We start from the raw sequence: 27,012 nt of genomic DNA on the forward strand, positions 1-27,012 counted from the left end.
ACCATACCACCTTGCAGGGTCCTAGAGGCAGGGCTCCAACCTGAGCCTGAACATCTATACAATTCAACAGCCCCTTAACCCGAGCCCTGGTCAGCTAGGGGGTTTTGATTGTAGTATAGACATATCTTAAGGGTTGTCTTTTCATCTACATAGAAGCATATTGTTTGGTCAGCTGTTCTATTTTACTTGTCATTCTTTCCCTTATTATATAAGTATCTTTTCCATTTGCCCTGTGCTGTTCAAAGTCAAAGAACTGTATTTGTTGCCATTTAGCCACTCCACCTCAGTGGAGTGGTCAATAAGGTAGACTACAACATTGCTTGTGAAGTATCCAATACACATTAACAAGCACTTACGTAGCACTTTTTAAGTTTCAAGTACTCTAAAAACGATCAGTCAATCTGCATCTATATGAAACATATGAGTCGATGGTCTCAGTATTACTGGACTTCAGTACAGTCTGTAATAGAACTATTAGGTTGAGAAGCAATATAGTACTGAAAAAGCATGTAAACATCTTCAAGTTATATAAGGTTCTAAAATGCCTTTTTCAAAGAAAATCACATTGGCTAAAGCAAAACGTATAAAGGAAAAATCAGTAGAGGGACACAGCACTTAGGCATCTCTAAAAGCTACTCTTTACTATAGCGAACCAGACCCAAAGGCAGAAAACATTACATAACTACAGTCTGATCCCTAAAGAGTGGGAATTATGCCTGAATCAAGAGCAGGCTCCTTAGTTGTGTTTAGAATTTTTTCTAAATGTGCATAGACAAAGTTTCATTTCTTTCAAGCATCTGATTTTGTATTTCACTTTTCTGTTTATATAATTTATGTTTACCTATATTATCTGTGGCATGTTTTCTCATGAAAGGAAGGAAAATCCTTTACAGAGGTCTACTAGATTTAGCTGGTTTGCTTAACTAGATCTTTCTAAGGTCCAGCAATATATTTAGCATTACCATCCCCACTTTTAGTGAACACAACTGTTGCCTACAGTACATGTGACAGTTACGCTTATGTACAAAGAAATATTGCAAGACTGCTTATTGAAAAATCGTGTTCCTAGCTAGTTGATAGTAGTGGCTCTCTACCTTTCCAGACTACTGAACCCCTTTCAGGAGTCTGATTTGTCTTCAGTACCCCAAGTGTCACCTCACTTGAAAACTACATGCCTACAAAATCAGACATAAAAATACAAAAAAGCGTCACAGCACACTAGTACTGAAAAATTGCTTACTTTCTCATTTTTACCATATAATTATAAAATAAATCAATTGGAATATAAATATGGTACTAACATTTCAGTGTATAGTCTATAGAGCAATATAAAAAAGTCATTGTCTGTATGAAATTTTAGTCATATTGTACTGACTTCGCTAGTGCTTTTTACATAGCCTGTTGTAAAACTAGGCAAATATCTAGATAAGTTGATGTACAACGTGGAAAACTTCTGCATACCCCTGGAGGAGAACCCACAGTCTTAAGACACATTGTAGTTGACTGTTCCTGAACAGAAAGCTGTTGGACTCGGCAATGAAGCCCTTTCAGGGCTGTTTGATGACAGGTAAAAATATCATGTGCAGTATACCAGAAACTTCCCACACGACAGAAAACACCAAGCCACAAAGTTTAAGTCGTCTAGTTAACGGAGACACATTTCAATTAAATTTTAATTTTTTATATATATACACACACATACACACACAATGTGTGCTGAAAAGTTAAAGTAACATTGCAACATTTTAATAAACATAGATTTACCACAACCTTAATTATATACTTTTTGCATTTTCTTTTTGATTGCTAAGATGTATGTAAAAAGTGCTGTTCATTAAATTCAAATAGCCATGTTAATATAATATTAAAGCCATATTGCTTTAAAGCATTAGAAAATGCTAATGTTATTCTATTTTTCTGAATTATAAATCCAAAATGGTATAGACTAAACTCCATTTTGTCATGTTGGCATTCCTAAGCAGTATCTTTTAGTGTTTTGTTCTTTGGGGCAAGGTGTGTGTGGGGAAATTACCAAGATACAGAATTCTTTAACTGTACACAGACCATTGTCTAAAACATAAAGGAGGTGTAGTGTTGGAGGAACCAAAAGAGGGGCAAGGAGTTATGCTGCCTGGTCTCAGAATGGGGGTGCAAGGTAGTAGACTGGCCAAGCATTGAATGGAACCAGAGGGCAAAGAAAGATATGGAGGCAGGGGATCCATTTAAAGAACAAACCAAGAAGGCAAAGTTAAAGACGGCTGTGTGGTGTAAATCATATCAGGCAAGAGTGATGACAGATTATATGGCAGAAGCAGAGTGACTGAATTCCTTAACTGCACATTTACAGACTAATTTTGGAGGTTTTGTAGTTGATTTCTTGTAAGTAATGCACTCTTTTTTAGTGTTATTTGGAACAGGGTAAGATTAAAATGTGATTCCCCCCCCAGCCCCGAAGTCCAGCTAAGTTTGTGAACAACAGTTAGGTTACAGTGAGCCTATAAACAGAAAGCCTTTCTTTTAATAATTTATCGATGTAAGACACCCAGGTTCTTTGGCAATTGGCAGAGATATTAATTTCTAAAGTAAGTATCTTGCTTTGCAATGTAAAGGTCATTCGATCTAGCAAGGCTCCCAGCTGTTCAAGGCACAGAATGAAACACCACCCGGGAAGACACTTGGCATACCAGAAGACAACAGGGGTGAAAAAAACCCAGCTTACTTGACTGGCTAATATTGACTATTCTCTCTGTACAAAGATCAAAAACTTCTCACCTGGAAAACCTGACAAGGATTCTAAACATTCTATAACTACAGGATACCTGTAACTGAAAGTTAGCATGAAAATTAGGCACTATTTTGGGCAACAGTGGGCACGTGATGCAATTTTAATTCCTACATTTCAGAAATGTTCTGTGTACAATACTTCCAGTATGGGCCTCAGAAAACAGGCTTCAGTCTCCCTATGGCAGGCAGTATCCCAAAGGTACTACCCGCTGAATGCCAGCGTTAAACTATATGTCTGTGTATATATAAATATGTGTACACCCCCCCAACCATCTGTGAGCAAGGCACTAGAGGCAGCTGTAGGTAACACTGAAGGGAGAATTTTCTATGGTTTATAATATTCCTCCTAAATTCCTAAAAATGTTCAAAGTAGTGCCTTCTTAATTACCCGAAGATTTTCAGATTTTTCATCTTTTTTTGGCACTCAGTTAAACAGTTGGGATTTAAAACTTCAAACTCTGAATGCCCTCAATGACATAGGTACAGATGCTTTGCAAGAGAATTTGAAAAGAAAATTATTTCTTTTCCATTTGATCAACAAGTCAAAAGTGCACATTGAACACGTGGGTTTCCATAAAGAATGTGCGCAGACACATGTACATATACAAACAAGCACGTACACATCTGGATATCCACGCACAGCCCTACCCCTCCCAGCAACCTGCTAAACCAGCATTTCTCAAAGTTTGGGTCACTGGGTCGCTCTGGTCAGCGCCACTGACCAGGATGTTAAAAGTCCCGTCAGCAGCACTGCCCAGCTAAGGAAGGCTAGCGCCTCCCTGTTCCAACACCGTGCTGCGCCCCAGAAGCAGCCAGCAGCAGGTCTGGCTCCTACACCCCAACCCTCTGCCCCAGCCCTGAGCCCCTCCCACACCCCAAACCCCTCATCCCCAGCTCCACTGGCATCAACAATTTTCTTCAACTGGGTCCCCATAAAAAGAGCTTGTAAATGGCTGTGCTAAACCATCCCATCCCTACAGAACCCTTTCCTACACTTACTGATCTTCCAGTCTATCTTTAGGATGGCAAAGATCTAACAAGTCAGACAGTCTCTTTGCATGGCTTGCTGTCACAAGTTTCACATTTCATCTGAAAATGACAATTCATTTGTACCCTTGTGCAAAATTTAAACTGAATGCATGATCTAATGCTGTCAAAATATCTCATAATCAGTATCCTGTATAATCCAGTCATTGAATTTGACACAGAATCCACCTCTCACTGCAAAAATGTGCTCCAGGATTCAAGTTTTCATTTTCTAAAACAATTATGGTTTGATTAATCATTTGTATTATGGTAGCACTCAGAAACTTCAATCAGGATCAGAGCTGCATTGTGTTGGGCTCCACACATACATTTAGGCTATGTGTGCACTACACAGCTTTTAGCGACATGGCTGTGTGGCTACAGCCGTGCTGCTAAAAGTCGTGCAGTGTAGCTGCTGTTTGTTGGCTCTCCTGCCGACCCAAAACTTCCAGCCCCACTGAGTGGTGTTTGTGTTGTCAGCAGGAATGCGCTGTTCACACTGGTGCTTGTTGTGGCAAAACTTGTGTCTTTCGAGGGAGGGATGGGGTGGTTTAACATCTCTGAAAGACAAAACTTTTGTCGTTCCATTGCCAGTGTAGACATAGCCTAAGAGATAGTCCTTATCCTACAGAGCCTAAAATCCAATACAACAGAAAAGACTTAACAAGTGAGTGTCATAAATGCAAGGGAAGGAGAATGAAGGTAATAGAGAACAGAGGTTAAAATGATAAGAACATGTGGTGAGAAGCAATCTATGTGACAATTTTATTATAAAATTAAATAAATTAGATACCAGTAAACCTACTGATCCTTTTGGTTACAAAGAAAAACCTTCAAAATGGAAACGAAGTGAAAACCAGTGCATTGTTGTATTCCCAAGTCTGGACATGATCACTCCCAAAAGGATCACATACAATATCCCAGGTTAACTGAAGCTCCTGGACAGCCATTTTTCACGTCTGTCCCCTTGGACTATACTGTGAATTAACACTTCAGGCAAAACAAGGTCAGAATGTATACACTGCCTATCAGAACTTCATCATTCCACTTCAGGCATGGGAGACTAAAAGTACAGTCGAACCAGAGCATGCAAGCTTTGAAGCCTGTGCTCCACTTTGGTCCTATTCCCCATATTTCCTGAATCCTCAATCATCAAATACTTAAAATAAACTACAGCTCTGATTTCCTGAAAGTGGGTATTCAAATCTCTACCTCTGCTACCAACAATCCTTAGAAAAACTAGAACGGAACAAAATCCTGCTAAACTTAAAAACAATGAACATGAGAAGCAGTTTATTTCTTACACTGACTGCTATATGTAAGGAAAGAAGAGAACTTCACAAGAAGGAGATCAAAAGTCAAACTACAGATTCAGTAGAAGTGAAAACACATGAAATAGGGACATCCGAGATCTCAAAGCATTTGCAAACTCTACCAGGTGTTTTAGATGATGATCTTCCCCCGTGAAGAATCAATTAAAACACCATGAAATCTGCCATATACAGTTATCCTATAGACCAGAAGACCAACATGATTGACCCAGAAGAGGTGGTTTTTAAACGGTACAATAAAGCTGTACTGGAAATCACATGTGGGTATTTTGAAGTAACCTCTTGAAACAGAGCATGCCTTTGTATGTCATGTCCTTAGTGCAGGTGTTAATACACATTTTAAACAGCATACATCTGAGACTTAGCTAACTAGAAAGATTATATGTTGTCAGCTCCCTTTTGAATCCCAGCAAAATTCTGGTTTCTTTCAACATCAATATGGTAAACAGAGAAAAATGACTGTCATTATCGAGTGACCTATCAACAAACAAGGACTTCTAGGATATTGTGTGTCTCATAAATTTATTCCCAGATGGTAAACTATACTCACAATCCTTCCATTCCCATTTACCCTGTTACTATTCTTGCTCAGGTTCTGTCCATCTCAGACAAACCTACCATGTGGTAGCGTTATGTTTGCACCATCAATGATTGCTTGTGCCAGTTCATGATCATTGCTCTCAAACGCATGTGCAGCAGCCTTGAGGGCATCCCAAATCTCCTTGCGGCCTTCAAAAGCTGGTGCTGTGTCCCAAAACTCATCTCTTTTACTGCGCAGCTGTCCATCTGTCATTGGGTAATCACTTTTCCATTTTGGTTTCTCTTTTTTCAGGGGTTGATTACGACCTAAAGCAACTGTAGAAAAAGATACAAACACACATTACTAAAGTCAATGTGGTTATATTTTAGTTGTGAGCAGCTTCAGTTTTCTTTCTGGAAATTCCAGTCCACTACAAGCTCTCCAATCCTGCACATGCTCCCTACACTGTTCTAATTTCTTTTTCAAGGCTCTCTGGTCATTTCAAAAAGTCCCCCCCCCTCAGGTTTCACTGTTCAATTCTTTCAGGGGTTTCCCTTCCCCTCTTCAATTATACCTGCCTCTCTAAATGTCTAAAGATTCCCTGAGTGCCCTTGAACTTCTCTCCAAGCTCCCCTGGTAACTGTCTCTTCACTCGTTATGCCATCTGCTTCAGCCTGCATGACTTATTCATAAAACAATAAAATCTTTCAGCATGCTACAGCAGCTATACAGTGAGAGAAGCAAATCAACTAGTAGCATCCCACTGTCACAGAGGCAATACTGCATCAGGATCTTTCTTTTCTATTCTGCCAGCAATGAGTTCTGCACAAATTATGCTCCACTACTAAATATAAGAGAGTTTTATAAAACAAAGTATTTTTATTGTCCTCTTTGTACATCTTATTTCCCTTTTTGCATTTATTCAGCTTTTTAAGTATTTATGACTTCAAAGCTAAAATCTTAGTGCAGACACAGAAATCTCTAAAGAATATATTGTAACTTTACAAGGTTTCCCGTAGTGGATACTTCATTTACATGAAATATTTGAGAATTTGCGTCACTTTAATTATAGCAATATTCATTTAACACAGAGACTGCTAAAAAGGAACTATAAAGGTTTCTTGCCATACTATTAGGCCTACTTGTTCAGTTTTTAAGCATTATGAAGAACCACCCATTATGTAATCGTGTGCTGGTGATCAAAGAAATTATCACTTTGGGTTTGTTAGCAATTGGCCCAGCAGAATCATCCTTAAGATAACATTAAAGAACCCTGTTTATTTTGGAAGCCTAAAAGTTTCCCTATCTTCCTAGGCACTCAGATACTACAATGATTCATAGAATCACAGGACTGGAAGGGACCTTGAGAGGCCTGACCTCATGGCAGGACTAACTATTATCTAGACCAGTGGTTTTCAAACTTTTTTCTGGCGACCCAGTTGAAGAAAACTTTTGATGCCCACGACCCAACAGAGCTGGGACTGAGGGGTTTGAGAGGGGCTCAGGGCTGGGGCACAGGGTTGAGGTGAGGGGGTGAGGCCGGGAATGAGGGGTTCAGGATGCGGGAGGGGATCAGGGCTGTGGGTGCAGGCTCTGGGGTGGGGTCAGGGATAACGGGTTTGGGGTACAGGAGGGGCTCCAGGTTTGGGGGGGGGGCCTCAGGGCTGAGGCAGGGGATTGGGGCACGGGTTTACCTCAGGCAGCTCCCGGTCAGCAGCAGTGCTAAGGCAGGCTTCCTGCCTGTCCTGGCACCATGGACTGCACTGTGCCCCGGAAGCGGTCAGCAGCAGGTCTGGCTCCTAAGCAGAGGTGCACAAGCGGCTCCGCGCAGCTCTCTCCTGAAGGCACTGCACCCCCCTGCTCCGATTGGCTGGTTCCCGGCCAGTGGGAGTGGAGAGCCAGTGCTCTGGATGGGGGCAGCATGCGGAGCCCAGTGGCCCCACTGCCTAGGAGCCGGACCTGCTGCTGGCCACTTCTGCGGTGCAGCGTGGTGTCAGAACAGGTAGGGACTAGCCTGCCTTATCCAGGCAGCACTGCCGACGGGACTTTTAATGGCCTGGTTGGCGGCGCTGACCAGAAACACAGTGACCGAATGCCTTACATTCCGTGACTCAGTACTGGGTAGCGACCTGCAGTTTGAAAACCACTGAACTAGCCCATCCCTGACAGATGTTTGTCTAACCTGCTCTTAAAAATCTCCAATGATGGAGATTCCACAACCTCCCTAGGCAATTTATTCCAGTGCTCAACCACTCTGACAGTAAGAAAGTTTTTCCTAATGTCCAACCTAAACCTCCCTTGCTGCAATTTAAGCCCATTGCTTCTTGTCCTATGCTCAGAGTTGAAGAACAACAATTTCTTTCCCTCCTCCTTGTAACAACCTTTTATGTACTTGAAAACTTATGTCCCCTCTCAGTCTTCTCTTCTCCAGACTAAACTAACCTAATTTTTTCAATCTTCCCTCACAAATCATGTTTTCTAGACCTTTAATCATTTTTGTTGCTCTTCTCTGGACTTTCTCCAATTTGTACACATCTTTCCTGAAATGTGGCGCCTAGAATTGGATACAATAGTCCAGTTGAGGCCTAATCAGCGCGGAGTAGAGCGGAAGAATTACTCCTCGTGTCTTTCTTACAACTCTCCTGCTAATGCATCCCAGAATGATGTTTGCTTTTTTTGCAACAGCGTTACACTGTTGACTCATATTTAGCTTGTGATCCACTATGACCTCCAGATCCCTTTCACAGAACTCCTTCCTAAGTAGTCATTCCCCATTTTGTATGTGTGCAACTGATTGTTCCTTCAAAAGTGGAGTACTTTGCATTTGACTTTATTGAATTTCATCCTATTTACTTCAGACCATTTCTCTAGTTTGTCCAGATAATTTTGAATTATAATCCTATCCTCCAAAGCATTTGCAACCCCTCCCAGCTTGGTATCATCTGCAAACTTTTTAAGTGTACTCTATGCCTTTATCTAAATCACTGATGAAGATATTGAACAGAACTGGACCCTGTGAGACCCCACTCATTATGCCCTTCCAGCATGACTGTGAACCACTGAACACTGCTCTCTGGGAAACGTTTTACAACCAGTTATACAGCCACCTTATAGTAGTTCCACCTAGGTTGCATTTCCTTAGTTTGTTTATGAGATCATATGAGACAGTATCAAGAGGTTTACTGAAGTCAAGATATACCACATCTACCGCTTCCCCCCTATCCACAAGGCTTGTTACCATGTCAAAGAAAGCTATCAGGTTGGTTTGACATGATTTGTTCTTGACAAATCCATGCTGACTTTTACTTATCAACTTACTGTCTTCTAGGTGTTTGCAAATTGATTGATTATTTGTTCCATTATCTTTCCGGGTACAGAAGTTAAGCTGATTGGTCTGTAATTCCCCGGGTTGTCCTTATTTCCCTTTTTATAGATGGGCACTATACTTGCCCTTTTCCAGTATTCTGGAATCTCTCCCATCTTCCATGACTTTTCAAGATAACCTTTAATGGCTCAGCTATCTCCTCAGTCAGCTCCTTGAGTATTTGATTGGGACCATACAAATCCTCAGGACTAACTGGTTTTTTTCTAAATATTTCATAATATATTAAAATTTTGGGAAGCCCAAAAGTTGTTTTGGAACTTTTGCCTTGTGTACAAACTGCACAACTGTGAAACCTTGTACTGATCTTGGATTTTTTTCATTTTTTTTCTTTTTTGGTAAAACATCTTCTGAACTGTAGAGAGGGCAGGGGCATGATGGAAACTATCTCATGAGAGGGAGAAAAGTTTGCAGTAAAAGTTTAATACAAACAGTGGCATTTGAATCTATCACTGGCAGTAGCAGCCTTGTCAAAATGGGTCATTTCCCCTGACAGCAGCATGGGAAAGCAATGAAAAAAAAACAAGAACGTCTACCCTGGTCAAATATCACAAGACTGAGTATGTAGTTCAGTGTTTACAGGGGAAACAAATGTCCTTCAGCCAAATGTAAGGATGTTTGTGACACCCTGAACCTCTCATTCCCGGCCTCAGCCCTGCACCTCAACCCTAGTCTGTCAATCAGTCTAGGAGACCAGCATATCATATGGTGGGAAGATTCCCTTGACATGTTCTTAGTGAAGGAGCCTTTACATTTCCAGTACTGTGGAAGAATCACAAACATCACTGTCTGGTTAGGGAGGCAGTAAAAGACCTAATCCGTCACCCCACCTCTGCAATACAGAAGACAAATTGTCTCTGATCAAAATAAGACTGCAGCTGCTGTGCCACTGAGGTCCAGCGAATACAGTTTCTGTTTAATTGAGCTGCTAATTATTAGTCCTTAAAAATCTCAACGCACTGATGGAACAGGAGAAATGTTTATATTTAACGTTCTACAAATCTACATTTACAAGGGGTGAGGTGAGTGACATTCCTTTCTTCCCATACTCTGCTCATTTTGGCAAAGATGATGGCACAAGCAAAACAAAACCCATGTCCCTCTCAACTTTATTCCACACATTTTAGATCAGCAGTTTAAATCAGAATATTCTCCATAACCCCTCCCTTTCACATACACAGCTACAATTAGCTACAACGAAGACATTTTTAACAGGGGACCCACTAAGGTTCTACTGTACTGCAAAGAATAGGAACAATTTACCAGATTATGAAAGATTAGGAAAACATGAAATAATCTTACTCCCAATGACATGAAATCACAACTTTCACTAAAGCTTCAAACAAATTGAAAATCTTAGTTTCTGGTATCAGTTATATTTTCAAAGAGTGGCTGTTTTATTCCAGGCATGTCCCTTCCTTCCTTAATTCCCTTCACCACAGACAGGACTGTCCCTAGACATAGTGGTGCCCTATGCAGCACCCCCGCGGGGGCGGAGGCATGTGCCCAAGGTCTGTGGGGGCAGGAGCAAGCTTGGGGGCAGGGGCATGAGCCAGAGGACCGGAGCGGGTCGGGGCCGGGTCACTCCACTTCCTCACGTCTGGTGATTGCAGGACTCCGCACTCACAGAGCAGCAGGAAGTGGAGTGACCCAGCCTCAGCCGGCTCTGCTCTGTTCCCCTGGCTCCCAGCCTTGGGACTTGTGGGCGGGGGGAACAGCCCCTCAGCACTCACCGGAGGCACGGAACAGGTTGGGGCCAGGTCTCTACACTTCCCACCACCCGGTGAGTGCAGGCTGCACCCGACCCCTGCTGCAGTTCCCCGGGACGTGGCTCAGGGGAAGGAGTGGAGTGGGGGCAGAGTTGGGGGTGGAAAGAGGTGGGGCAGGGTGGAGACTATGGGGAAGGAGTGGAGTGGATGTGGGGTGGAAGCGGGGGCAGCTTTACAGTTTGACTTTACACAGCCAATATACCACCTCTTTTAAACATGAATTCAAAGTAGCATTCATGTTTTAGGATCTGGGAATGTTAATTCATTAAAATGAAACATTTACACGAATTTCAGACAGCAAGGTGACTTTTCATATTATATGTAGGTACAGCACACGTTCTTCAGATTAAAAAAAAAAACAAGGGAAATGTTTGAGTTGTGACTAAGTCAGATAACGACAAACTAAAGAACGACAAGAATGAAACCACCAGAAAGCCAAAGTAGCTCAGCATACAGGCTGTGTTGTCATTGCAAAACTGATATTCTTTCAGAAGTTTAATTGACCACATACATTTATTGCTTTTAGTTAACATGGGACTAGTGCCATTTGCTTTAAAAGTGCTATCTACCAGATTTTAGAACAGCAAACATAACTGTTTACAAAACAGACACTGAGTTTGCTGGCAAAGCCAAGATAATAATGTTCCAAGTCTTTGTTGAGCATATGCAGCTAAAAACTAACAGTGGCTCAGTCTGGAACAATGAAAAGGAGTCCTTGCGAATACAGACTAACACGGCTGCTACTCTGAAATCTGGAACAATGGTGACACAGGCAGTTCAGACCAAACAGATGTGTGTGTTAGTTAGGCAGCAGATTCTGAAATGCTAAAAACAAGCTTGTTAAAACTTAAATTGTTTCCTGAAAAGTCGTTTGCAGACAACGTATGAAAATGTGTCTCACCACATAAACTTAAAAGACCAATGAAACGTGTCATTTTTAAACAAATGGCCAGAGCACCAGATTCTAAATGGAATCTTACCTCTGGCATGGAAAAGGCAGTTTGGGTCAGTGGATATTTGCTTTAACATTAGCTAGCCTAATCTTTGTTTGCATATAAACCCAAGAAATGCTAATTCATCCCACAGGATCTTCTCCCTCCTCCCCCAAACATTAATTATGAAAGTGGGTTATAACTTCCTGCAACTCTTTAACAGTGCTTTTTCTACAAATACTGAGTCTTTTCTGCAAACAATCCAACAGTGTATTACAGCACTGGAATAGGCAATCTCTTCCCCTCTCCTATGCTCACATCAGTTCTCTCCCCCACTTTCCTTGGCCCCAAAACTGGTCTGCTCTAGATGAGGAGGATAGCATGGAAGATCTGTAATTTCTGCCATTCTAGAACAATTCCGTCCTGGCAAGATAGCCCAGTCCTTCCTATGTGGGTAGAACAGTCATGATATAGCTAGAGACAAAGTGGTAAAGATATTTTATTAGACCAACTTTTGTTGGCAGAAGAGACGGAGACAAGCTTTTGAGCAACCCAGAGCTCACTTGTCTCTGTCTCTTCCATCAATAGAAGTTGGTCTAATAAAAGATTATCTCACCCACCTTGTCTCTCATATCCTAGGACCAATACAGCTACCACAACACAATAAACAACATGATCTAGCCAGTGATTACTAATTTCATGGCTTATTTCATTTTTATGTTGAAGTTAGGTCTGGTTAAAGGTGTCAAACAGGGAGGCTGAAGTCTAGCAGTAGAAGTGACTGGGTTTCAATATATCGAACAGATTGTCTATTTCTGCATCTTACTTTAAAAAGTTTGTCCAGCTTTAATATAAGTTCAGGGTGAAGAGGTCAAATTTACAAGTATTGGTCAAGATACAGGCTGCTGTGCAAAGACATTTATAAAGTCAATATATTATTTGTATAGCACTGCAGTTTCAAGAATGAAATATCTTCTCTCTCATGGCTAGCAGATACCTCTCCCTTTCCCCCAGAGACCCCTTGTCACAGAAGCCTTCTTTCAGTGGAGGCCGACCAGATGGGACTCCCCTTCAACCCTGTCAATGCTGTTCCTAGAACAGTGTGAGGAGTCACTGCAAACACATGAAAAGTGTTCCTTACCCTCCGGGGATTAGCCTATTCTCTCTTCAGTAGTTCCATTTCAAGATGCACCTCTCCCACAAGAATCAAACCCAGGTTTCATGTTGCAATTAGAGCATGAATCACAGGGCCCCTGAGAACCACCCCCCACCACCCTCTCACATTCCACACACACAATATTAAAGCCACTAAAGTCTCATTTAGGATATTTTCCTAATAGAAAATCCATCAAAACTTATTGTCTTTTCTAGCTAATTACCAGGACTGCTGTGAATTTCCCAGGTTCAGAAAACAGCATGAGGTGAAAAACAGCAAGACAGATGTTGGTGAATCTAGAATGCTGACTAGTGGGGGATGTAAGTAAAGATTTATAGTAGGTATATCTGACAATTGCAGATGTGAAATGTTAATCTCTTCCTCCACGTCTTCTGGCTAAAAAGTCATACAACTACTAGAATATTCTCTTCCACATCTGCATGCGCATGCACACACACAAAACCAAAAATGTGAACCCTTCTCAACAAAAAAATGTTTTTCAAGTATAAATATTAATCCATTGGACTCAAAGAAAATGATCTCCAACATGAACACACTGAAAGCGTATGCATCAGACAAACAGTCCCATAAGTAGGATTAACCACCACAGAACAAATGTGGTCCATCTAGTTTGCTTTACATTTTGTACAGTGGCGGATCCTTCAGAAGACTGCAACTGCTTCATTAAATCTTTGCTTTGGGCAAGTTATGAAACCTTATTTTTCAGGTGGACAACATGTTTCCAACCCTCTGCAGACTATCATGAAGTTTTTTTCCTCACTTGTCATCAATTTGATTTATTCAGTGCAGCTGTCTGCACTATTGACTATGGACTTTTGAATAAATCCATCCAGACTAAAGCCCAAAATGGTCACCTCCGTTTCTTAAGTGAATTTCACAAATTATATGAGTAAAGTTGTTTCATTCTATTAGGATCATGCTTGCTAAGTCAATTTCAATGTGATCTAGTAATTCTCCTCCCCAGATAAGGGGAAGCAACTGATTAATATTGACCAAAAAAAAAAAAGTCTCATTATTTTGAATACTGTTATCCCATTATCAATGACAGAAATTCAACTCCAACTGCCAACTTTACTTGTAGAGTACCAGAGTTGTGAGACACCTTACAATCAAATAAGATAATGTGTCTGCCCCAAGAACTTAATGTCCAATCAAATAATGAAAACAGACTATTGAAGAAAAAGAGGAGCAATTTTTCAGTGGAGGGAGTGTCTTAAGATATGTGCAAAATATATTGATTTTCATCATTAGAAGCAGCACAAGTTGCAAACCCTTAGTTAAGGGCTGCACAACATATTCCATACCACCACCCCATCTTCAATTGCTTATAATTTTGCCAAATTTTAACCAGCTGGGTTATTTTAACCATGCTCAGTGTCTGCCTCAGGCTAATTTCTTCCAGAACATTTCAGCAGAAACAGTTTGGTCATTTATTATAATGAGGTTAGGGAAAAATATTTTTGCCTAGATTAAAATATTCTTAAAATTGTCCACTGAGAAGCTTAGCCTAGTGACTCCTTTCTTTGCAACAGGAACTTGAAATTTGATAAGGGGGGGATGGCTGCCCTGGTGTCACATGCCTTTTGCTGTTCTCCTGAAAAAACACACCTGTTTTTCATGTTGCTTTTTTAAAAACCTATAAAATTACAAACAAAACCCACATGAAAAGAGCATTAAGGTTTCAAAGTTAAACACTTAACAGTTAGGAAATGCCAGAAGTAAGGTTGACGGTACAATCATAGTCTGGGGCCCTGGTGCACACGAATTAGGATAGCCTCTAATTATTTGATGACATAATTTTTTTTGACAAGACCCTTCCCTTTGTCCCATGCACTGATTGGACAATCCCCACTGAATGGATAGCTATTCAATATATCTTTTTATCCTCAACACTATGTGACTGCCTTATTTACTTCACATCATCAGACCCTACACTGAATAAGAGTTGATAATTTTTATCCTGGGTTTTTCTGTAATGCTCAGATAGTAGTATCTTAGTTCTTTACAAATATTAAGGAATTTATCTTCACACCACCTCCATGAGGTGAGGCTGTACTATCCCTATTTTATACCTCGGGAATAGAGGCACAGAGATTAACGCCAAAATTGACAAGTGTCAGATATTCTTGATGCCCAATCTGAGAAGCGCATGACCTAATTTTTCCTCACAGTACTTGGCATTTTATTGCACGTTACATGTTCAAAGCAAATCTCCCACTGACCTCACTTGTAGTTGAGAGCACTCAGCAATTCTACAAATCAGATTGCAGGGGTCTTGAGCTGGGTACCCAGACAATGAGGAACATGAATGAATTTTTTGATTTAGGTGACTTGCCCAGAACCATATAAAAACTCTGAGACAGAGGCAGGGATAGAATCAATTCCCAGGGTGCATTCAACTGCCTTACCTATGAGACCATCCGTCTTCTTCCTGCAGTCCCCTGCCTCATTCACTTCACACACCCCTTCCAACTTCCAGAACAATTTAGGCAGGGGTCATACAAACAGATTCATTCAATACCCAATGCTATTCACTCCCTGAGTACCATGCATCCTGAGCACTGAATTAAATAAAAATCCTGGTATTTGTAACTTGAGTGCTTGAATTCACAAAGTCAAAATTATTTTTTTTTCTCCTGGGTGCAATATATATACTTCAAAGAACGTCAAAGGAGGCTTCACAGAAGCAGTATATTAAGGTAGCATATGTATGAAAAGGTGGTCGGTGGGCGGGGAGAAAGAGTGACACAGGGACAAACAAACAGTTACAACTGTTGGGAGAGTGCAGGGTTTTGAAGCAGCATTTTGGATGGACTGGTGGGGAGATGCAGGGAGACCCCGACAGAAGAACATTACAGTTGTTAAGACAGAAGATGACCAAGAAACACAAGGTTATAAGCAACTGAAATGGGAAGGAGGGGAACAGATCTTAATCAGTGTTCTAAAGGAGGAAGGGACAAGATCCAATGACTGCCTGGCTGTATAGAAGAGAGTGGAATACATTTGTAAAGCTGGATTTCATGGCATGGAACTTGATAGCAATGGAGAATGGAGCTAGTGGGGAGGGTTTGGCAGAGAAAACTAAGTTCAGTTGCTTAAACTGTACACACCCAAGTATAATTGGTGAAATAATCACTGCATCCTCTCTGGGGATAAGTAAGTTGAAAGACAGAAAAAAATATTAGCTTCAAGAAGGGAGATAAGTCAGAACAGGCTAACTTTGCATTAAATACAAATTTGAAACAATTATGAATATAAATAATGATCAAGAATGTTATTTGAATACAAAATTCTCTTCCTGTTAAATTGAGGAGCAATTACCAACTCAAAGCCCTTTTAGAAAACTGAATTTATTATTCCCAGATTTCAACAAGAAATAATCTCAAAGAAATTTTTTCTTTGCCACTGAATAGAGTTGGAATAAAGACAGACTTATTTTAGAAGTATTTGTGCCCCTTATTTCCCTTACATATTTTGTAAGATTTGATATATCATCTGGGCTACTACTAATTCTGCCCATTTTCTCATATCATCCTCAGTTTCAACACTATTAATAAATGAATTACACCACTATAGTTGAAAAACCAACCACCAAGACTCACTATAGAAATTTGGTTCACAAGAACAAAATAATTGAGAAATGTAAAAATTTTTTTTCCCTACTTCATAAGGTGACCAGGTGTCCAGTTTTCAACCGGAACACCCGGTCGAAAAGAGATCCTGGCAGCTCTGGTCAGCACCACTGACCGGGCTGCTGATTGTCCACTTGGTGGCGCTGTGCAGCGGGGATGGTAGGCTCCCTGCTAACCTCCGCACCAGCGGCTCCCGGGAAGCCACTGGCATGTCCCCCCTCAGCTCCTACAGCTAAGACAGGAGTGGGGAACCTATGGCCCAGATCTGTGGTTAATTTCATTCAGCCTGCGGCACCCCCTGGCAGAGCTCGAGCCACAAGCGCTAGCTTGCCCCATTGCAAGGAAGGGGGAGGCAGAGCCCTGAGCCTCTGCCCCCCCCCCCCCCACGGTTCTGGAGCTTTGAGCGCCTGCTTGCCCTGTTGCAGGGGGAAGCACTGAGCCTCTGAGCCCCGCCCCCTCCATGGGGCTGGAGCCACGAGCGCCTGCTTGCCCCTTTGCGGGGGAGGGGGCCTGCTCACCCCTTGTGGCGGGGAGCCCGAAGCCTCCATCCCCCACATCGGGCTGGAGCTGCGACCACTTGCTCGCCCCACTGTGAAGGGGAGCCCCAAGCCTCCACGCATCCCCCGGGCGGGTGAGTGGCCCACGATTGATTTTCTCTCTGTGGGTCTATGGCCCGTAACAGAAAAAAAGGTTCCCCACCCCAGAACCTGCACCCCCAGCCAGAGCCCTCACTCCCACCCCCATGCCCCAACCCCCTGCCCCAGCCCTGATCCCCCTCCCACCCTCCAACCCCTCAGTCCCAGCCTCCTGCACCCCAAACCCCTCAGCCCTGGTCCAACCCCAGAGCCACACCCCCAGCCAGAGCCCTTACCCCCTCTTCAATCCTAACCCACCGCCTCAGCCCAGAGCCCCCTCCCACACTCTGAACTCCTCATTTCTGGCCCCACCCCAGGATCCGCACCCCCTGCCGGAACCCTCACATCCTCCTGCACGCCAGCCCCCTGAGCCAGCCTGGTGAAAATGAGCGAGTGAGTGAGGGTGGGGAGAGCGAGTGACAGAGGGAGTGGGGAATAGAACGAGCAGGGGCAGGGCCTCAGAGGGGCGGGGCAAGGGTGTTTGGTTGTGTGTGAGTAGAAAATTGGCAACCCTACTACATTAGGTCAACAGCTTTACTACTTGAGGGGATAGTGTACAGAGAAAGATCTCACAGAAGTGGAGAACTGGCTGAAAACCTCAGCTGTTCGTTTATTCCAACATTAGTTGCCTTTTTTTCTTTTTTCTTTTTTTTTTTTAAAAGGACTGAATTGTTGTAAACAACTACAGTGTTTAGGGTGGAAGACGTAAACTGGATACCACTGAAGCTCTCTCAATCTTAACTGTTCTAATGAAATTTTGTTTTTACCAAGGGCCAAGAGTTACTATGTAAGATCAACAGTAGATAGCCTATGGATAGATCTACACTGAAAAAATCACAGCTGCCAGTTGACTTGAGTTCGCAGGGCTCGGGCAAAGGGACTGTTTATTGTGGTGTAGACATTCGGGCTCAGGATGCAGCCTGAGCTCTGGGACCCTCCCACCTCGCAGGGTCTTAGATCCTGGGCCTGAATGTCTACACCACAATTAAACAGTCCCTTAGCCCAAACCCCGCGAGTCTGAGTCAGCTGGCACGAGCCAGCCGCAGGTTTTTAATTGCAGTATAGACATACCCTATGAGACTCAATGAGATGTTCTCTTCCCACAGGCTCCCTGGGAGGAGAAAATATATGTACATACCAAGAGACTTTCTACTGAGGTCACTATGTTTCAGATGTTATATCGACTCATGGACTAACCAGTATATGAATTTAGAAGCTAAGTATAGGTCTGTGTGCGTGGAGGCTGGGTGGGGGGCAAGGGAACAAAGAAGGTAAGCAAGATAGCATTCTCTGATGGCATCTTGAGTGACCCATTCAAATTAATTTGCAATAAAATATAAGGCACACAGTATAAAGACAAATGACAGGATGGGATGAGTTGTAAAAGTGAGTATTCCAGGAAATGAAATCACAGGGAGAAATGTTTCAGAGTAATAAACCTCAAAAAGGGGAACCACGCACAACAAGCTCAGCAAGTACCAGAAATGATTTTTTTTTATTTTATTTTTTTTTAAAAGCGGGTCAATGAGATAGACACAGTGGAAGACAATGGACTATGCACTTGAATCAAGGTTTGCACTCCCTACAAGATTAGATTGCCAAACATTGCATGTACCAGTGTTAAATGATGTGCGTAGTCTCCACAGAAAAGGGAAATCAACCATCTGTGGCATCCATATGCTGTCAGCCAGCGTGGCAAATGGCACTGTGCAATCAGAAAGACAGTGCTCACCTGTTCTCAGAACTAGGGCACAAAGCCAAGCAAGCATCACTATGGAAGCAGGAGGGAAGGATAAGGACTCTCAGTGTTTATCTGGACTTTTCCCGCTTAAAGGTACAGTGACTGCAATGTACTGCAATGTAATGCAACAGTTGTTGCTAGTTGGTGAATAAAAAAAAATAAATTATATTGGTAATTCTTAGCTGCTGGAGACAACTAAAAGTCAAATAAGCATGCACCACTGTCTTCCTCTCCATTCCTCCTTTCCACACACAAGGCCCTAAATCACTGCATAATCAGTTTGAAGGTTTCCTTCACAGCATGAGAAATAAAGCACAAGGGAAGAGGGGGGTGCATAAAAGTGGGGTGGCAAAGAGAGGAAACTGACTCAAGAGTTACCGGTAATTACATTTTAATCTTCATCCTTCACCACCATTATAGTCTCCTTGTGATGATATGCCAAAGAAATAAGGCAGCAAGTGAGGGGTATAGAGCATGAAAAGCTGCTTGTAATATTGGACTCACATTTGGAAGCAATATCAATTTTATACCACAAAAGCCCACCTCTCAAGAGGAAGCAAGACAGCTATCCATAAAAATGGCAAGAGTCAGTATGATCTACCCATCCAGATTTTTATGACAACAATAACGCTTGTGGTTCCAAGACATCACAAAAGTAAGTACTCAGTAGTTAAAGACAAATAACGTGAACTTTATAAATGCCCTGAATCAATTTATTACAACAGGCCAATAAAAAAAATATCAAAGGGCACAATTCTCCATTCTATGGGTCAAATCAAGGGAGGAGCTCAAAAGCCAAGTGGCTCGGATAGAAACTATTGAATTAGTATCAGGAAATACCAATACCATGTTTTCCAGGGGGTGAGTCTACTTATTATTAATTTGTAAACTTAAGTATTAGGGGTTTTTTCCAGGCCTGCCTGCTTGGCTGCCTGTCTAATGGCAGCACAATGAACAAGACATCTCTAATCTTCTTAACAGAACTCGCAATACGAAGTTCAATTCCTTTCTTCTGAAAGATTGCAACTCCTAAGGGAGCGGGACATCTTGCAGACTCACTACATCAAGTTCAGGGTTGACAGCCAACTCCTCTGCTCCTTAGTCTGACACACTGCTGCCAACTTAGCAGGCATGTTCTCAGCCCTGATGGGGAAGAGAATTATATGTATCCTACTCCAGCATCCTCTCATCAGCAGTGTAGGAACCATATTAAACTTGTAAGAAACCCTTGCCTTCCCAGCTATATTGTCTGTGTAGCAACACTAGCCTGTATGGACACACTATTTTCAGCATTTCTTCAACCATTAGTGCAGCTGCACCAGTGATATAGTGTAAGCGCCATGACAGATTTGGTGTAGGCATTTTCAGCTGTGTCATTTAATACCACCTATACTAGAGCTTATAAAGTTGCCAGCACTGGTAGATCTGTGCACATGCTAGACTGACACTGGGAAAATGCTACAGCAGACAAGGCCTTTGAGGAATGCTAGGACAGACATAAAGACATGTAGCTGAAGCCTCAAAACCTTTACTTGAACCACTTAAAATCCTGAAGTGGAAGTCTTCTTTTGAGGTCAATAGCAAGCACATGCTCCTATTGAATGTGATTACCACCACTGTTTGAGCTTGACAGCAAAATGCACATTTTTACCTCTGGAGGGATGGATTTAAATTTAGGATCACAGCTGAAAATGAATATGCTGGCATCAATGCAGGTTCTTTCAAGGGGGAAAACACCACACAGTACCTAGGACAATTCATTCAGTATAATTAGTAACCTCTTCAGGAATGCAAGAGAAAGCTTGCATGGAGATTACTTAAAAACTGTGTATTGCTTTGAGTCCCTCGCCAAGAATGTAATTCAGCAGTTTCATCAAGAAAACATTTTTTTTTAAAAACAGCATTAAATGCCTTTTATATCGTCTCATGGATTCAGTTAACAGAGAAGTGTTAGACGTATCAGATGGAGTTGCAGAGTACACAGTTCCACTGATTAGTGAATCTTATGCTGACAATTATGCTACTACCTGCTTGCTATTCAAAGTCAACAGCATAAACTGGTCTTCGTCTGCTAGTTCAGATAGTGTAGTTCTGAAGTCATGAATCAGACCATCCGCTTCCTGCTGCAAATGAATGATGTGCTGGCCCAGGATTTTAATTGTAGCACAACAATCATTTTTATGAGGTACAAGGGAAAGGATTTAAAGAAAAAATAATTGACATTTACTGGAAGCTGAAATAAAACATATCTCGTTAAAAATAACTTACAATTCAAGATGTTCAAAGTGTTTCCCCTGCATCGAAATGCTAACCACCACCAATTTGTGTGCTTGCAGCAAGATCAAAATAAGATTAAACTAAGCTGGAAGTCTTATAAAGAAAACTTTGCTTTTATGTTGACCGAAACTTATAATGGCAGCATAATAGTTGAGCAACCAGCTATCTCAGATTCTCAAACGCACCACAGAAGGTCAACAGGAATTCTGTGAACTGATAGGCAGGGACATCTGGTGTACATCAGGTCTATATTTTGCCACAAATTGAGTAGTTATAATATCCAGCACACTGTGCAGACACCTTTTCCATTTTAAAAATGAAAGCAATATACTTTATAAATAGAAGAGTGCATTTAGTGAAATATTTTTTCTTTTAAAGAACTGCCACTGACTTTCCCATGTAATTCAAGAACTCATGCCTGAAGCCAGTACACAAATAAGGACACCAATACAATACATATAACAGAGATATGAGACAACTTTTAAAGACTGAAGACGACAAAGTTTCATGAAGATGACTCCTTAGACCAAAACCAACAAAATAAACCCAAACCTTTATAATCTTCAGCTCTCTTTTCCATGAAAATCGGGGAATGGGGGGAACACAGAAGAGAAGGTTAAAAGGCAAGGTGGGGAGTCAAGCGACCCATTCACAGAGAACATCCTGCTGGCAGATCCATTTCTCATACTGAAGGGATTCCAGCTTGAGTGCCTCTGCTGATCTAAACCATGGCAGGATAGCAGAGACTCTTAGCTAACCAGCTCCCAAACAATTTAGGGTTTTATAGGTCAATGCTGAGGTCTTGAATTCTAGCTGGAAAGCTCTTTTCAGCAAGCACAGCTCCAACAGTACTAACATAATGTGCTCCTAATGTGAAATTGCTTAATAAACGCGGCTGATTCCGCACTAACTTCAGTTTTGTACTGATCTCAATATGTAGAACCATGCAGAGCAGATTATGGTAATGGTGGTAACTTTTCATAGAAGTATGACATTTACACTGGACAAACATACAGTGATATGATATGAATCACAAGACCAAGGTCCCTATTTACTGCATTTAAAGAATGTGATGTTCTAGCTCAAGTATTCATTGCGAAGCCACTAACATTTTTAGCATGAGAGGGGCATGAGTTCCATAAAGAAATGTACAAAAATAAACTTGCAAACCTCATAGCTAACAATTGTTCTACGATGGGAAATGATGAAGCTGGGTAACTTCAGCTAATGCCACACCTTGAGTTTATCCTACAGGCATAGTTATTAGCAGGGATCAAGTCTCACATCAGCCAATTAACCAAATGCAGTTAATAACCTGCTTCAGCTACTTAAGCTCCTCAGTTAATTAAAAGATTGGAAAAAGCTTGAACTAGGGTTTTTACCTGACAAATTCACTATGCAGTATCTTTAATGATTAAGAGCATGGCTACACTTACAGATGTAGAGTGCTTTGAGTTAAACCCGCCTTCGGAGAACGCAGCAGGGAAAGCTCTGCAGTCTGTCTACACTGACAGGAACAAGCGCCCTGGCGTGGCCACATTTGCGGCACTTGCAGCAGTATTAGGAGCAGTGCATTACAGGCAGCTATCCCACAGAGCACCTCTTCCCGTTCTGGCGCTGTGGCTTGTGGGAAGGGGGTGGGGAGTACAGGGCATTCTGGGTCCTGTCCCAACACCCTGCGATGCATCGGTTCGCATCCCAACAATCCCTGTGCTTCCGTCCGCATTTGGCGCCATCTTTCCACGTTTTTTGTACTGCACGTGCTGTCTTCCCTTTCGGTCTGCGGGAACGGAGCCCGAACTGCTGAGGAATATGCTGATGAGTCTCGCCAGCACGTCACGGTTGGCAATCGAATTATTCCTTACGATCCAAAGTGACAGTGAGGGCTCCGACGATATCGACTCGAGTAACACGACACGAGTTTGCTTGTAGCATTCACCGACATGCTCATCAGCGTGGAAAGCCACTTTTGGGGTCGGAAAACAAGCACTGAGCGGTGGGATCACATCGTCATGCAAGTCTGGGATGACGAGCAATGGCTGCAGAACTTTTGGATGAGAAAAGCCACTTTGATGGGACTATGAGGAGCTTGCCCCCACCCTATGGTGCAAGGACACAACACGGAGAGTTGCCCTGATGGCGGAGAAGCGGGTGGTTATTGCAATCTGGGAGTTGGCAACTCCAGACAGCTACTGATCGGTCGCTAACCAGTTTGGAGTGGGAAAGTCGACCGTTGGAATCGTGTTGATGCAGGTTTGCAGGGCCATTAATCGCATCCTGCTCAGAAGAACCATGACTCTGGGTAACGTGCATGACATTGTGGATGGCTTTGCACAAATGGGTTTCCCTAACAGCGGAAGGGCGATAGATGGCACACATATTCCAATTCTGGCACCAGCCCACCTAGCCTCCGAGTACATTAATCGGAAGGGGTATTTCTCTATGGTTCTCCAGGTGCTTGTGGATCACCGTGGGCGTTTCACTGACATTAACGCAGGCTGGCCCGAAAAGGTGCATGACGTACGCATCTTTCAGAACACTGGCCTGTTCAGGAAACTGCAAGCCGGGACTTTTTTCCCAGATCAGATCACCACTATAGGGGAAGTAGAAATGCCCATTGTGATCCTTGGGGACCCCGATTACCCATTAATGCCGTGGCTCATGAAACCCTACACAGGGAGCCTTGACAGCAGCAAGGAACGGTTCAACAGGCTGAGCTGGTGCAGAATGACTGTGGAGCGTGCTTTTGGCTGTTTAAAGGGCCGCTGGTGCTCTCTGTATGGGAAACTGGACCTGGCCAATGACAGCATCCCACGGTTATATCTGTGTGCTGTACCCTCCATAACATTTGTGAAGGGAAGGGTGAACGATTCACTCAGGCATGGAACTTGGCAGTTCAACACCTAGAGGCTGAATATGAACAGCCAGAGGGCAGGGCTATTAGAAGGGCCCAGTGTGGGGCTGCAAGGACTAGGGATGCCTTGAGGGAGCAATTTGAGGCTGAAAGCCACCAGGAATGTCTGGTGCCCTGCAAGGGAGTGAAGTGCAGTGGTTCCAATGTTAGTAGGAATCTGTGTTTGCTATGCTGACTTGCAGCACCTGCTTCTTTCCTGGGCTAAGGTATCTTTTACTTTATGCAATAATAAAGAATGTTTTCAAAGCCAAAAAAGTCCATTTATTGAAAAGAAAATTCATTTATTGAAAAGAAACAACTGCTTGGGAAACAGAAAGGGCAAGGGGGTGGAGTGGGGAGGGGAATGGCACAATCACAGATTTGCGTATGTCCTGTTATCATACTCAGCCTTCCTGTCTGGAGTGCTGTGCAATGAGTGCTGCACTTCAGGATGGCTATACTGCATGGTGATGGGGATTGAGTGCAGAGGGTAAGGGTGGTAGTTTTCAGGGCTGGGAGGTGAAGCTACAGGTGTTGGAGGCAGCTGGTGACGGTAAGAACCCAGATGTTGGGGAAAGTGGGTTGGAGGTGAAATGGGGGCACAAGGGAAAGAGTTTTGGGACAAGGACTGAAGGGGGGTTTGGGCACGGTAGTGCTCTGCCTACATGGCTACAAGTGCCTGGATCGAGTCTGCCTGGTGCTCCATTATGCTTATCAGCCGATCCGTGCTTTGCTGCCGGAGCACCGCACTTCTGTGCCGGCACCCCTCATTCTGCTAGTGGATCCTCCTTTCACTGTCCCGCCACTCCTGCACTTTTTGATTTTCATTACTTGAATGCTACATTACTTCATGCAACATGTCTTCCTTGCTTCTACCTGGCCTCTTTCTGATTCTTTGGAGTCTTTCAGCCGGTGATAACACAGATGGCTGAGATCCCAAGGTTGCATCTGTAAAGGCAAAATGCAACACTTAACAGAGGTAGCATTGTTCAAACCAGACAGAGCAATGATTTCCCCATACTTAAGGGCAAGCAATCTACACAACAGCATAATTTGCCCATCCCAAAGCGAGAGCACATAATCCACAGGAGCCCCAAAATGGTGAGTAAGCACAGGGTCAAGCGTGACTGCTTGTTTCATGGCTGTACTGTCCTCTGGGTTTCTGTGCCTTTGGGAGAATCAACAGTGGCAGGGGGCCCCTATCCTGAACACTGTCCCCGTATCTTCCACTGGAGTTCGTCCTGGAAGATATCTTGCTGCTGAGTGTGAACTGGGAAGTAAGGGAGGGTATTCTACTGCAATGTGGATTCTGCCCTGGCCCATATGCAGCTTGCCTGTGTACAGCAATGGTCCCCCTGCCCCTCAAGGCACAGTGGCGCGGACAAGTTAGCCTTACTGGGACAAGGAACACAGTGGCTCTCCCAAGAAACCTGCACAAGTGCATTGCCCAAGTTCTGGATTAGACTTTGAAGAGATCACGGAGGCGGATTACCACGATGTGAGAGAGCACATCAATGCCCTATTCCGCATCTAGGCATGCACGCAGCCCTAAACCTCTACACCCCAAGGGCCTGCACCGAATGACTTCCTTCCCAAAATAAAAGCCGCTTACCGGGAACCTCCTCTGGTGTTTGTCCTTCCCCAAGCACTGGCCGCCGCAACTTGCTACCTTCCTCCTGGCTTGAGAACAGCTCCTGGCTGCATGCATCTAGGGATTCCGGGGTGTCTTCCTCTGCCTCATCACCCTCGTTCCCGCTTTGCTGCTGCTCCTCCTCCTCCCTTGATGAACTGGGCTTTGAAGTGTCCATGGTGGTCCTCAGAGTGGAGGTGGAGTCGGCCCCAACTATCGCGTCCAGCTCTTTGTAGAAATGGCAAGTGGTAGGGGCAGCACCGGAGTGGCTGCTTGCCTCGTGGACTTTGCGGTCGGCATTCTGCAGCTCCTTCACTTTAATCCTGCACTGCAGCGCACCCTTGTCATGGCCCCTTTCTATCAGGTCCCTTGATATCTGCGCGAAGGTATTGTAATTCCTACAGCTGGAGCACAGCTGGGACTGGACAGCTTTCTCCCCCCAATCACTGATTAGGTCCAGCACCTTGCCATTGCTCCATACTGGGGATCGCCTGGCTCGTGGAGGCATGGTCACCTGGAATGATTCGCTGAGAGCACTCCACGCCTGGCTGAGCAAACAGGAAGGGGATTTTCAAAATTCCCAGAGAATTTAAAGGGCGGGTCTGACGGTTGGTCACCTGAGGGCAGGGCAGTAGAGTTCAAAGTGATGACCAGAGTGGCTAGAACAGGCATTGTGGGACACTTCTGGAGGCTGATCAGCGCGCACTAACCGACCAGGGCGTCCACACTGGCGCCGCAGCACTCCAGTGGGGGCGCACAAAACGTTACTCCACTCACCGAGGTGGAGTACCAGGAGCGGACCAGCCGCTGAGTCAGTGCGCTCTACATGCCCTGCCAGTGTGGACGGGTAGTGAGCTAGTGCACCCAGAGCTCCTTTAGTGCGCTGTAACTCGCAAGTGTAGCCAAGCCCTTAGTTTTATAGCTGGAAATGGAGATCCACTCATGCCTTACAGGAAACTGAAAAACAATTGCTCAGTTGAAAGTAAGTGTGCTTATTTATCTCTTCTCTTGTTCCTTGAGACAGACATCTGACTGAAATTCTATGTTTCTAGGCATTAACAGAGTTCTCTCCTCATTTTGCAAGCCAGTATTTTATGATTTAATTACTGTTTTATGCTCAGTTAAATCACTAATAGAAATAATTTGTACATACTCCTGGCTTATTTCATCGACATTTTTACACGAGTGTCTTGCTCAAACCTACTCCTCTCATTTTTCTTATCACTATACCCCGGTAATTTCTGAAAAACTTTTCTGTCCCTGTGAGATCAAACACAGCAGCT

At 43.3% G+C, this 27,012-nt stretch overlaps 1 protein-coding gene across 1 annotated transcript in view; it reads right to left on the reverse strand.

The window, feature by feature from the left end:
- Positions 1–27,012, reverse strand: part of UBTD2 (ubiquitin domain containing 2) — a 110,002-nt gene that overhangs the window by 47,847 nt on the left and 35,143 nt on the right. The window contains exon 2 of the mRNA XM_084637434.1: positions 5,760–5,996. Coding sequence (XP_084493560.1) covers positions 5,760–5,996 — 237 coding nt within the window. The remainder of the gene's footprint in view (positions 1–5,759; positions 5,997–27,012) is intronic.

The sequence above is a fragment of the Lepidochelys olivacea genome (genome assembly GCF_965140295.1).
Source record: "Lepidochelys olivacea isolate rLepOli2 genome assembly, chromosome: 8".
Lineage (NCBI taxonomy): Eukaryota > Metazoa > Chordata > Testudines > Cheloniidae > Lepidochelys > Lepidochelys olivacea.